A 13,906-nucleotide genomic window follows, 5' to 3' on the forward strand; every position below is an offset into this window, starting at 1 on the left:
TAAACTGTCTAATTAAGAATGATGAATACATTCTCATGCTATGGGAACCAATAAAAATGCAAGTAAGCTCTTCATGGAGAAAGGACCAGTTTAATGAGTTAATACATTATTTTCTTCATGTAGAACAGGAAAGCTAAATAGAATAGGTATACTCAGAACAAGAAAAATAATTATTTATACCTTAACTTGTTGAGATAAATAAATTCACAGCCCTTGCAATTTGCCCTAAAGCAGCAAGAGAATAGAACCACAAGTAATAGGGCCTACCAATATTATTTGGATGAAGCTAAATTGACTGGACCCTACGTAACTAAGGGACCACTTTCTCCCATATCTTCCCTTGATCCCTAAAGTCCATTGAGAGCAACCACCTAAAGTACCATCTGTGCACCAAGCTCACGCGCAAAAAAAGGGCACTCTCAGTAGTAGCTCGTTTTAGGCCTGTGCAAAGCAGCTAGTATTCACCTCAGATTCGGGTTCTGCCAATTCGGGGGACAGTGATTCGATTCAGTGATTCAGATCACTGTCCTGAATCAATTCAGCCAAATCTGATTTGGAGATCCAGCCGCTGCCAAATCGGCTGAATCTCTGAATCAAACAGGCCCCATCCCCTGCCTGCTCTCCCAGGCCTGTCAATAGCTACCCCGCCCAGCCCCAGCATCCCAGCTCTTAAAAATAAAGAAAAAGAAAAAGCCCCATGCTCACTGGCTACTGCGAGGTAGGGGAGGGATCCCTGCTGCCCCGCACTGCCCTATGCTGCATGGGGAGCTCTGCCATGAGCCCCCAAGAGCCCCGACAGTTGCTGCAGCAGCTGGTAAGTACAGGGCTTTTTTTGTTTGTTTGTTTTTAAAAGAACTGGGAGCTTGGGCCAGACAAGGCAGTCATTCACAGGGCTGGGAGAGTGGGTGGGGAAGGATAGGGACTTGTGGCAGAGCCCCCTCACAGCATGGGGCAGTGGGGATCAGCCCCCCCACCTAGCAGCAGCAGCAGGTAAGTGCGGAGTTTTTTTTTGTTTTTGTTTTGTTTTTTTTTAAGTGCCGGGACTCTGGGGCAGCCATTTATTGGGCTGCAACAGCAGGCAGGGGTCAGGGGATGGGGCCTAGCAGGGGTCCCCCCATGATCCCCTCCCCACTCTTCCAGCCCCTCACCCCCGACTTACCAGCATGGCATATGGTGCAGTTCCCTGCAGCAGTGAGTGGGGACTGCCCCAATCTCCAAAGCTCTCTGAAATTTTTCCAAATCGATTCAGAGAGCTTCAAATTGATTTAGACTTTTATATTGGTTTCCTGATTCAATTCAGATTCAGAGATTCAGCCACCGAATTGGGCCAAATCTTCTCCGAACTGAATCAGCACCCGAAGCTTTGCACAGCCCTAGCTCATTTGCTATGGAGCTCCCTTTACTTTGTAGTCTACAGAGCCCAAACCTGGACATCTTTTAGAAGTGCCATAAGACTTTTCTTTAATTTGGGCAGACCTTTAACCAGCAAGGTTAAATTGGAAGTTCATACTATAGAGCTTATATATCTTACTTAATATTTATTCTGAATTTATGAATTATTCCTTCTTTTATTGTTAGCTACCCTTCCCATTTTTTGGGAAAGGCAGCACAGAGATCTAACAAATAAATAACCTTACATGTACTTCCTATAAAATCACTCTACAAACAAACCCCATTGAAAATCCAAGTGTTTCAAACATGACTGGAAAAATCTGCCTACAGTGATCTATCTGAATAAGAAACCATCTTCCATCCAGACCAACACTTAATCCCTTACATAACAATCTGCATGTCAAAAAGAGCTTACATTAAAAAAACAAAACCAAACAAGATAAAAAAAAGCATAATTTGATTTACAACCTGGGACAAACCAAGTAAACAGTTATACAGATCTCTTCCTTTGATTGTCACTACTTTCTATTATATCAGTCAATTACTTGTGATTTACAGTACTGACTACCAAACATTTGCATTAAAATAATGATTGCTTTAGATACCAATAAAAGTACAAGTAAAATAAGTTACCCTCCTCCACCAGTGATATAACTATACCCTCCTGTCCCCAATCCATAGCCATAACGTTCTCCAAGAAAAACCGGTTCACTTGGGTCATAGCAGCTGAGCAGTTTCCGAAGCCTAGAGATGCTAAAATACGAAAGTCCGTTATATTAAAAATTGTTCCAAATCTGAAAAGACATTCTTTATTTATTTCTTTTAAAACAAATTTCAAAATCCCTTAAGTTAACAGGTCTAAAAGGCATTTTGGAATATAGTACACAAAAATATATGTAAATTACAGATTTGAAGAAGAAATCAGATCAGAGCCTTTTGATGGAAGATTAGAAAGAGATTTCAGATACAGTTCTTGGGGATTAGCTTCAAATTATTAAGTTAATCATTTAGGAAATATTTCATAAAAGAAACATGTTGCTCCTGCAAAGCTGAGCCTAATTGCGAAGTAAACACATTGAAATTTTTCCTGGCTACAAGAACGGTAGACAGGAAAAAATTCTAATAGTGAAAGAATTAAAAGTGTTAAGTGATCTGAATCAAGACTAGCCATCTATAACAAATATTACTATTATGACAGTGGTTTCAAGAGGCCCAAGTAGAATCAGAGTTCCAGACGCAGTACTTGCCTAATAGTAGGCATTTCCACACTGAGTACCCAAGTCATTTAGGCATTTAGGTTCTTTGGGTAAATCTGGTATCTTTTAGACCATCTCAAACAGTTGGAAAAATGCTTCTTTGCAAGCTTTTGGGTACATATACTCTTCTGTGCTCTTCCTGGATAGAATGAATAGTAAAGCCGCCAGAGGCTAGTATGCATGCAAGAAAGCTAGTCAGTAAAAATGTATTCATGCCATCCAGGAAGAGCACAGACATACTTCCTCGGCCTGATGAAGGGTATTTGTACCCAAAGGCTTGCAAAGAAGAATTTTTCCACCTATTTGAGTTGGTTTAATAAAAGATATCAGATTTACCCAAAGAACCTTTTCTGCCTATGTCCTTTGACCAACATAGCTACAGCCTATACCCCTGAAACAAGTAACTTGGGTCACTCAACAGGAAGCAGAGATGCCTAACTGATTATGCTGATTACCCTAAGCAGGACAAGGCATCTAAACTTTAGGTGCTGCACTTTCCAAACAGAGGTGATTTGGATCTGGCTGCAAAACCTATTTTAGTCTGTCAGCCATTACACAAATAATACCTTCAGGAAATTAATTTTGTTTTTTTTACTTAAATCAGTACTGATCATTATGTAATCATACTAATTACCATTAAAATTTCATTAATTACCAATTATCTACAAGTAATTTGTCACTTCATCCTTTGAAACTCTTCCTTAAATAAAATAAATACATGTTTAACCAAAAAGAATGGGGACTTGAATATTTTTGTATTACTCGTCAAAGTAATGTGAATCAATTTTGGTGATACAGTATGGAAAAATGTGTCATATTATGCTAAATGCAATTCAATGTTAAGGTCCAATAAAACTAGCTCCTTGCAATGTAAATGGACTAAACTGATTCTTGTTGTACAATCTGGAAAAATTACATGAAGTCAGTGCTACTACACACTGAAAACCCTACAAAAGCTTGGGAACAATAAATTAATTTCTAAATCTCATCTTCAGGTTAGTGGGACACCAAAAAGGAAACTGATTCCTAACACTATTTTTCCTTACCTGGACTATGACAATTTTTTTTTCCTGAATTTCAATTTTCACCACCAACAATCTCATTATTATATATAATCTGCATGTTTCTCTCTCTCCATCAGGACTATAAAAAAAGTCATAATTTTCCTTGTACAATAACTCTTGTAAATTCAAACTCTTAAACAGCTGCTTACAGATGTGAAAAACAAAACAAAAACGAAGCTTTACTTTCAGCTTGGTGTGCCCCTGCACCAAGCAAAGTGCATGCTCAGAAGAGGCATTGCATTAGTTTAACCCAACTTGTCCAACATCTGTATAGATCTCGTGCTTCAGCATGACTTTTTAGCACTTTTATCTAATAGCCGATTGAATCAGCTTTAGCTAAAAACACCAAAAAGCCCCACTGAAGCCCCTCATCTACAGACACTGGGAAGCCAGATCAAACTAGTGCGCTTTCTCCTCCAGTAAAGTGCTATTTTATGTTTTTTTCATCTGCAGTGCCTCATCGTCCACATCTGGCCCTCTGCAAAGTCCCTGTCACCTGATTTAACCTTAACGATGCTTTTATAATTTTAAGCCATTTCTCCTCACACCCATGAGGATGTGATCCTGAAAGAAGAGTGTGTCACAGGGTGGGACCTGCGAGTGGCCGTGATCTCGCTAGCGCCCCCTGCTGCGTCAATTACGGTGATCCAGCACCCTCGTCTCGCCCACCACGTCTTTGTTCTTATAAGTTCAGTAAGGGAGGCTGCCTACTCTCCCCTTGATACCGCACTGGTATTACCTCCGTTCCAAGTGGGGTGCACCAACACCCCCAGCCTTATGGGCAATGCATGCGTCCTACCTCCCCTTTAGCATGCCCCAAGCCTCGCAGCTGTTCCTGGATGTTGCTCTGTCCTTGCCCTCTGGCGTCTTCTCTGGCGCCCCTTGGGCTCGTCCTGCCCTGGTGCCCCTCTCTGGCAACCCCGAGCCTGTCACCCACCTGGCACCCCCTGGGGCTTGTCACGCCCCGGCGCCCCTTTCTGATCCTCCTAGGCCTATCACACCCCTGGCACCCCTTTTACCGGCGCCCCTGGGTTGGTCACACACCTGTCACCCCTTAACCAGCGCCTCTGTGCCGGTGCTGCAGCCTGCACCCCGCTACCGGCGCCTCTGTGCCGGTGCTGCAGCCTGCACCCCGCTACCGGCGCCTCTGGGGCTTGCTGTGCCCAGCCCTCGCCCCACTGGGCCTGTCTTGCGGTTTCCCCCGCTCCTTGCCCTCTCTGGAGCCTCTCGCCCCCCCTAGGGCCTTTTGCCGCGCTTCTCGCGCCCGTTGCCCCTCTCTGGGGCCTATGCCGCGCTTCTCGCGCCCGTTGCCCCTCTCTGGGGCCTATGCCGCGCTTCTCGCGGTTGGGGCTCAGGAGGCCATAGCCGTGCCTGGCCCCCTAACCCTCCTTTGGGGTCTTACGCCCTACTCGGGCTTTACTCCCGATACTGCCCTGCTGGGCTGGGGTCGGGATACCCCACTAGCTCTAGGGCTCTTCGCTGCCCCCTTTATAGACTTCATAGATTTCATAGACATCAGGGCTGGAAGGGACCTCGAGAGATCATTGAGTACAGCCCCCCGCCCAAAGGGCAGGAAGTCAGCTGGAGTCATAGGATCCCAGCAAGATAAGCACCCAATTTACTCTTGAAGATGTTCAATGTAGGTGCTTGAACCACCTCCACTGGCAGACTGTTCCAGACCTTGGGGGCTCGGACAGTAAAGAAATTCTTCCTTATGTCCAGCCTGAAACGGTCTTGCAGGAGTTTGTGACCGTTCGACCTAGTCATCCTTTGGGGCGCTCTGGTGAACAAACGTTTCCCCCAGATCCTGGTGGTCACCCCTGATAAACTTATAGGTGGCCGTCAGATCACCCCTGAGCCTACGCTTTTCCAGGCTAAAGAGCCCCATGGCTCTCAGCCTGTCATCATAAGGTCTGTTTTCCTGACCTCTGATCATGCGTGTGGCTCTCCTCTGGACTCTCTCAAGCTTCTCCACATTCTTTTTGAATTGTGGAGCCCAAAACTGGACGCAGTACTCCAGCTGCGGCCTCACCAAGGCCGAGTACAAGGGGAGAAAGACGTCCCGGGATTTGCTCGAGAAGCATCTATGGATGCAAGCCAGTGTTTTGGTCGCTTTACTAGCCGCAGCATCACATTGCAGGCTCATGTTTATCTTGTGGTCAATGATGACCCCCAAGTCTCTTTCTTCTGTAGTGCTATCCAACGTAGCACTGCCAAGCCTATAAGGATGCTGCAGGTTTTTCCTCCCAAGGTGGAGAACCTTGCATTTTTCGGTGTTAAACTCCGGGGCTCTTTGCTGCCCCCTTTAGCTCTGGGGGTTGGGCCAACGCACCCCCAAACAAAGCTGAGCCCTCACCCTCACCCTCTCTGGGGCCTGTGCCACGCTTCTCGCGCCTGTTGCCCCCTCTCTGGGGCCTGTGCCGTGCCTCTCGCGCTTTGGGGCTCAGGTGGCACGTAGCCGTGCCTGGCCCCCAGCCCTTCTTCGGGTTCGTCTGCCTGAGGGGAACCAACACCGCCCTCAGGGTTGGGCTCTCTGCCTCTATACACCGCGCCTCACTGGTGCAAACAGCTGTGCCGTACTGGCACCAGGAATCCCCAGATTATTGGGGAGCTCCCGTGAGGCCTCCTTGCACCCCTACAACCTCACCCGGTCCTCGGGTTTAACCATAACAAAAACCATGAGCCAAGCGGCTGCAACAAACAAGAAGCCTACCGGCTTATAACCCAAAGTTTGTACTCACTAGGCTCTTTAGTCATGGCCTCTTCTAGCGTTCTCTCCCCTGCATCATTGCAGCCAGTCTGCGTGGTCGGGCAGCAACCCTCCACCCGGCCTGCTCAGCTCTCCCGCAGAGCTCCTGCGGCTGCCAGAGGGGAACTGCTAGCTAGGCTTTGGCCTAGCTGTTTATAAGGGCCTGGCCCTGCCCCTTTTGGTCATGGGACCAGCCTGGTTGCCCCAGCAACCCACATCTGTGCTGCTTCAGGGAGCTTCAGCAGCCCTATTCCTACTGCTAGTAGCAGGCACCCTGGTGCCCTGTTACAAAGAGTATAAACATATACATCAGATATTTCCATTTTACAGAGGCAATAACTTCAGTTTTCTATCTTAGCAAGTGACAGGTGAAAGATTTGGAATGCGTGACAACTAACTAATCAGATTTTCCACTACAGTAAATTATTCATTTTATTTTAATTTGAACAACTTTGTGTCAAGTTTCTTAATTTGTTCAAAATCTTTTTTTGAAAAGCAAGTGTCCTAATGTATGTACTTGCTCAGCTTCATCTGTTTAGGCATTTATACCTCACTGATTACTGTAGGATCACTTATTATTATGCATATGAGTTCTGCAACACTTCTTCCTCCAAATGAGTTGACTGTAAGGAACCACACAATTAAAATCACCTTATTTTGGATATTTTGACACTTCTACAGTACTGTTCAAATCCTGTACTTGCTTTCTCTTTGAAAGCAGTATTAAAAATATATTAAAGCTACCCTAAAAGAGAAATTAAGAATTTCTGGGGTTTCTCATCACTGAAAAAATTAGCTTGCGTTTGAAATTGAGTGCATTTCCTACCAATGACAAGTGCCTAGATATAGGTCTGCATGACTCTGGGAACCGATTCTGAGTTAATGGAATCTCTTTCCTCTCAGGTCTCATTTACATTGGAAATGTACCATCATGCATCTTAGCCTAAGGCTAAGTATAACAATCTGAAACCTCATATGCTTTTGAATCAAGAGAGCTCAACATGTGACCACCACATATTCCAGACAGACTAACTTACTACATGTCTACACCTTTATTGAAGAGTAAGCTGCATTATAATACCAGTCAAAGAATGTCTGCAGCAAGGAATCTTGCACCTTTTTCTTTGAAGGAGCATACAAATACATAATATATCTGTATGTCTTAACATATAACAGCACTAAATGTTTCTAAAACTCATACTAATACACATCAAGGTAATTCTGAAATACTGAACTTCATACCTTATTAATGTGTCATCATCCACTATAACTAACCATGGTGTTTTAGAAGAACTAGAATTCAAAAATCTTTCCAAAATGGCAAAGGTTTTTCCACAATGACCTAACAAAAGAAAGATAGGAATAAGAAAAAGAAAAATATGTTGTTTTTTTTTAAAAAACATTTACTATAAATAGCCATCTAAAACTGAACTGGATACATTTCGCTGGATAATGCAACAGTAATTATGTGTCTACAAGACTGTTGAAGATCTAGGTTCAAATTTATCTTGTACTGTTCTAAGTGACTTGGATTTGAATGTTTCCTATATAATAGTGCTCTGTATGATGCAGTGGACCACTGGGTAGGACAATAGACTATACCTCAAGGGACACGGAGTTTACTTTCAGATCTACCACTAGCCTGATGACCTTGGACAAGCCACTTCACCTCTGTTTTCCAGTCTGTAAATTGAGAATTCTGAGATACTTCCTTGAACTCTCTGGATGAAATGTGCTATTATAACTTCTATTACTTATGAATATTAATTACCATTACACTGCATCAAGTCTGCGTATAAGCCGGGGGGGGGGGGGGCGCGTTATTTATTTAACATGAAACCTGAATAGGCACAAGCACTCAAATGAATAACAACAGTCATTACAATGAATAACAACAAGGGGACCTGATGGTGGGAGTCTACTATAAACCTCCCTACCAAGAAGAAGAGAGCAAACAGGCATTCTCCACAGAACTAACCGAGACAGCCAGCACTAAAGACTTGACAGTCATGGGTGACTTCAACTACCCTGACATCTATTGGAAAGACCATTCAGCCAGCTCCAGCAAATCAACCAACTTCTTGGCAGCTATAGATGACCTGATCTTGACACAGGCTGGGCAGGGACTGACTAGGGGTAAATCCACTCTGGAATTTGTGCTGACCAAAAGGGGAAGACGTGGTAGGTGACTTGAAGATTGTAGGTACTCTGGGTAACAGTGATCATGATCTAATCAGATTCACCATCCACTGAAAGGCTAGGAATTCTGCCAGCAGAACGGAAGTCCTAGACTTCAGAAGGAAAGACTTTGGTAAAAAAAAAACTCAGGAGCCTAGTTAGAAAGGCCCTTTGCAACCAGAGACCGGATGATTTGTGAGTTCAGGAACAGTGGTGCTTCCTTAAGGAGGCAATGCCCATGCAGTCAAAAAGAGGGAAAGGGGCCAAGAGACTTCCTTGGCTCAACAGGGGGATCAGGGAACTTCTCAAAAATGTAAAAAGAAGTGTACAATGGGGAAAAGTGTGCAAAGAAAGTGTGTAATGAAAAAACAATTCAGCATCCAGAGAGGAGTACACTCACACGGCCAGAGTCTGCAGGTATGAGACAAGAAAGGCCAAAGCATGCGTGAAGATCAAGCTGGCAACCAAATTAAAAGACAACAAAAAGTCCTTCTATAGGTACACAGGGAGGAAGGAAAAAAAAACAAAACAAAACAAGCTCCACTGTCAGACCCCTTCTGAATATGGAGGGGCAGCCCACAGTTGATCCTCGCAAAAAGGCACAGCTCCTAAATACTTACTTCACATCAGTATATTTTAAATAGGGTGGAAACTCATCAACTGTCCAGAGGCCTAGAGAATACAGGGAAGACAACAGCCCACAAAAAAAAAAAAATCAGTCTCAAACAGGTGAAAGTACTCTTAGAACATCTGGACATTTTCAAGTCTGCTGGGCCAGATGACCTGCATCCGAGAGTCCTGAAAGAACTGGAAGTAGGAAGAACCTTCACCATAACTAAATAATGGTAGCCAGTACCACTGGCTAACACTGAATCTGAAAAGGACCTGGGGCTGGCAATCGACTAGAGGATGACTCTGAGCCATCAGTGTGATGAAGTTGCCAGCAGGGCAAACAACTCTGGCATGCATCAGCCAATGCATTGCCGGTAAATCCAGAGAGGTGCTCCCCACCCTCTATTTGGCATTGGTGAGGTCACAGCTGGAGTAATGTGTCCATTTCTGGGCACCACACTTCAAGAAGGATGTGGATAAGCTTGAAAGGGTATAGAGAAGCACCAACTGTATGATCAGGGGTCATCCATATGATCAGGGCCTAGACAACAGGCCCTACAAGGAGAGACTCCAGGAACTGGGTTTGTTCAGTCCGAGTAAGAGAAAACTAAGAGGTGACTTGACAGCCACCTACAAGTATGTCAAGGGCAAACACCAAGATCTCGGGGAGCAACTCTTCAGAAAGACACCCCTTAGGAGGACAAGGTTCAATGGGTGCAAGCTAACTGAGGAAAAAATTAGCCTGGACATAAGGAAAAACTTCTTTTCCATAAACGCATCTAGAATTTGGAACACGCTCCCAGTAGAGGTGGTGCAGTCGCCATTCCTGGAGGTGTTCAAGAGGAGGCAGGACAAGCACCTCGTTAAGCTTGAGTCCAATTACCTCCTGCCCATGGCAGGGGACTGGACTTGATGATCTAACAGATCCTTACTGGTCCTACTAGTCTATGATTAACACTAACTCGAGCTCTGTCGATAGCTTTCCCTAAGCCGCAGCTTAAAGATGCAACATAGTATTTTATGACTGAAATGTGTGCTATGCTTGATTAGAATGAGTATAAAGGGAGAATAAAGAAGTCTTATTTACGTTTAATCAGAGCTAAAAATTTGAACACAGCCTGTCTTCAAGACAGAGATTTTAGAAGCATTTCAAAAGCGATTAAGCACTACTAATGCATATGGCAATAAGAAAAATAAACAAAGGCAAACCATTACAGTTGAGATTTTTCCCAAAACGTCTTCTGACAAAAAGTCCGCTTTGTTTTGTTTTAAAGCTTTGTAAATATTTTTCCTGACTTTGGAAACCCCTATATTTGTGCTGCCTATGTTTGGATTTACTGAGCTTATAGCAGAATTTAAAACAAATATTTCTATTTTATATTCTTTTGTTAAAATATAACAAAGGCAATTCAGAGATGAAACAGTAAGTTTTCAAAACCAAAAAATGCAAAGAAAATTGAAATTAAAATATAGTCTGTTCAGTTTGGAAAGTGAATAATAGCCTGTGACAATAAGCAAGAGAAATACCTTATGAAGTATATGCAAGAAGGTAAGAAAATGAAAGCGAATGACATTTCTGTAGCCATACTGTCAAAAGCTTTTTGTGTACAGTATGACTTTGAACATACTATGTGTTATGTGCTCAAAGAAAGTACTTTACAATTTTGTCACAAAGTCTAAACACATTTCTGGGAATTCAGATAGCAAAGTATTTTATGCTCCAGGAACCAGCTTGCATTACCTGAAGTCTTTCTGCTTCAGACCTAAGACTTCCTCGTTACTATTGTTAACATCCTTGTTCAGCACAGACTTGTCAGAATAGGGATAGCAAAGGGATACATTTCAGTAGGCAGAAAACTCTGTCCATCCTGGCATTTCTACCATGTCCATGCCCAGAGTACATAGATTTGAAACCAATAAAAATGATTAATTCTGTTAAAAGAACTGTAATCTCCACTCATAGTTTGTTCTAGATTATTAGTAGGAATATTTTTTTTTGTTTTTGACTGAAAAGGTGAGTCCTAAAAAGGACAATGCTTCAACTTAATTTAGTATACATGCCATAGACATTTCATCTGAAAACTTACTATATTTGCATAATAATACTCTGTACAAAGTAGGTAATTAGTCAGAACTCACCTCTATCAGTATTTGGTACTCCTAAATCTACCGTAGGAATGGAGGTTTCTGCATAATCACTATAGTATTCAATAAGGGTAGCCTCATTTTCCCAGGTCTGCTTTACAATAGGTACTGCCAAATAAATAGGATAATTGAAGCGTAAGCAGATTTAAATAGTTGGATCCCTGGTAACTTCTATGTTCATCAACATGGTAAAATGCTGCTTCTTAACACTCATTCTTTTCTTAACATCATTTTATTTACAAACAACCTTTACATGTCTGTGAAAAGCAAGCTAAGGGGAACTAGAACAGTTTAACACAGCAATAAAATATTCCTGACAAAATATTCATGTATTTTCTTTCATGCCGCATAAAAGATTCAGTTCAAAACTTTTGTGTAAAATGCTTAAATAAATGCTGAACAGGATAAGGAATGTATTACATTTACACTTACAATGAGGGACTTGTTACTATATAGATGAAATGGCAGTTCCATTCTGAAGTTGTAGCAGACTGAAAGGAGTACAGTTAAGCAATATATACTGTTTTGACTTCAGAAATTACATTAAATGCACCTCTTTAAAGACTGTACCTTCAGTGTCTCATAGTATTTTAAAGCATCTTCTTTTTAATATTCTAAGGTGCTTGTCTTTGAACAAGGATGTTTGTGGGTGGTATCTTTTATTGAACCAGCTGTATAGTTAAGAGGGATACAGACAAGCTATCAGGTACCAAGTACCCTTCTTCACGTCTCTCAGAAAAAACTCAGATGCAGCTTGAGCTAAACAGCAGGTAGAACAAAGGCCTCTGCAAAACTCCATGTGGCGTCTGGCCTGATGGTCATACTCTGTAGTGCATGCAAAGTTTTGTACAGGCATTTGTTCTACCTGTTGTTTAGCTCAAGCTGTGCCTACTTTTTTTTCCCCCTCAGGCCACTAACAGATGTTCATTTAAAGGCATGATGAGGATTGATCCCTGGTCCCAACAACTCTGTCTCCAGCCAGACCACACGTACACAGCAACACGCACAATTTTGGGATTGGGACTCAGATCCCAATCATTCCCTACTTGCCAGTGCAAGGGAAGCCAGGGATCATGATCTTGGGCTCCCCCTTCAGCGGCAAGTTGAAAGCTGGGTGCCCGACAATCATCTAGCTGATTGTCAGCTGGCTCTTGGATTGCCCCCAGAGCCAATTGGTGATCGGCTGATCATTTGCTGGATTGGGACCGCATCAGGGCTCAAACTGATCTTGGTACAATGCCCCGAGCCAGCAGATGGTCAGCTGATAATCTGCACCTGGGCTCAATCTGGCACCATCTGACAGTCTACTCATCATTAGCCAACTCCAGAGACTGCACTGGGACTAGTTCAAGCCCCAGTTCAGTCCTGGAGCCAGCTGACAATCAGCTAATTGTCAGGCAGTGGAAGCTACCAGGTGACCCCAGCAAGGTGACGGTCTAGACTCCTCTTGCAGATTTCTAGGGTAGGTGATTGCACCCCCTCTGGGGGAAGCTTATTCCACAGTCTGGACACCCTGAATGTGAAGAATTTTTTTCCTAATGTTGAGCCTGAATTGATCTTCCAGGAGTTTGTGGCCATTACTCCTGGTTTTCCCCTCAGGTGCCCTGGTGAACAGTTGCTCGCTGAACCCTTGATGTACTCCCCTAACGTAGTGGTAAGTTGCTACCAGGTCCCCTCTCAGCCTTCTTTTTCTCAGGCTGAAGAATCTCAGTTCCCTCAGCCTTTTCTTGTATGGCTTGCCTTTTAAGACTCTGATCATATGGGTGGCTCTTCTTTGGGCTCTCTCAAGCTTGTCGACATCCTTGTTAAAGTCCAGTGCCCAGAACTGGATGCAGTACTCCAGCTGCAGTCTCACCAGTGCTGACCAGAGCGGAAGAATCCCTTCCTTGGTTTTGCTGGAAATGGATTGATTGATGCACGCCAGAGCATTATTTGCCCTACTGGATACAGCATTGCCCTGCCAGCTCATACTCATGCTGTGGTCTAGTATCATCCTTAGGTCCCTTTCATTCATGGTGCTAGTCAGTTTGGTGCCGCCAAGCCTGTAGGTGTGTTGGGGGTTGCTTGTCCCAAGGTGGAGCACTTTACACTTCTCATCATTGAACTTCATCAGGTTCCAATACACAACTTGCTAGCCTGTCTAGGTCCACTTGTATCTTCAAGCGTGACCATGTTGGACGGTCATCTTAAGTTCATGCCCTACCAGCTATAGCAGGGAAAGTAATGGCAAAAGTCTTCCCCACAGGCCTCCCACCATGCGGTCTCCTCCATACTTCCCTGGCCAAGAGCTTTCTCCCCCACTGCCTGACCTACCCCAGCCTGAAGCAGGTGGCAGCTCAGCTCCAGCTTTGACTCCAAGTCTGAGGCCTAATCTGAAACTGAGCCACCACTGCCTGCCCCAGGACAGGACACAAATCTAAGATGGAGGGGGATGGGGGGGGGGTAGGCAGGGAGGGCACCCACCCATGGTAATGGAGAAAAAACTTCATCTTGAATTCAAATAAATATGA

General features: G+C 43.8%; 1 protein-coding gene across 5 annotated transcripts in view; it reads right to left on the reverse strand.

The window, feature by feature from the left end:
- B3GLCT (beta 3-glucosyltransferase) overlaps window positions 1-13,906 on the reverse strand; it is a 120,408-nt gene that overhangs the window by 13,625 nt on the left and 92,877 nt on the right. For 4 of the 5 annotated variants that reach the window (XM_090028031.1, XM_090028039.1, XM_090028058.1 and 1 more), the window contains 3 exons: window positions 11,391-11,504; window positions 7,704-7,803; window positions 2,026-2,145 (listed from right to left, as the gene is read on the reverse strand). In XM_090028031.1, coding sequence (XP_089884157.1) covers window positions 2,026-2,145; window positions 7,704-7,803; window positions 11,391-11,504 — 334 coding nt within the window. The remainder of the gene's footprint in view (window positions 1-2,025; window positions 2,146-7,703; window positions 7,804-11,390; window positions 11,505-13,906) is intronic. The other variant, XM_090028067.1, reaches the window with a different exon arrangement.

This window comes from Crocodylus siamensis, chromosome 1, assembly GCF_052110815.1.
Source record: "Crocodylus siamensis isolate JL-2025a chromosome 1, ASM5211081v1, whole genome shotgun sequence".
NCBI lineage: Eukaryota > Metazoa > Chordata > Crocodylia > Crocodylidae > Crocodylus > Crocodylus siamensis.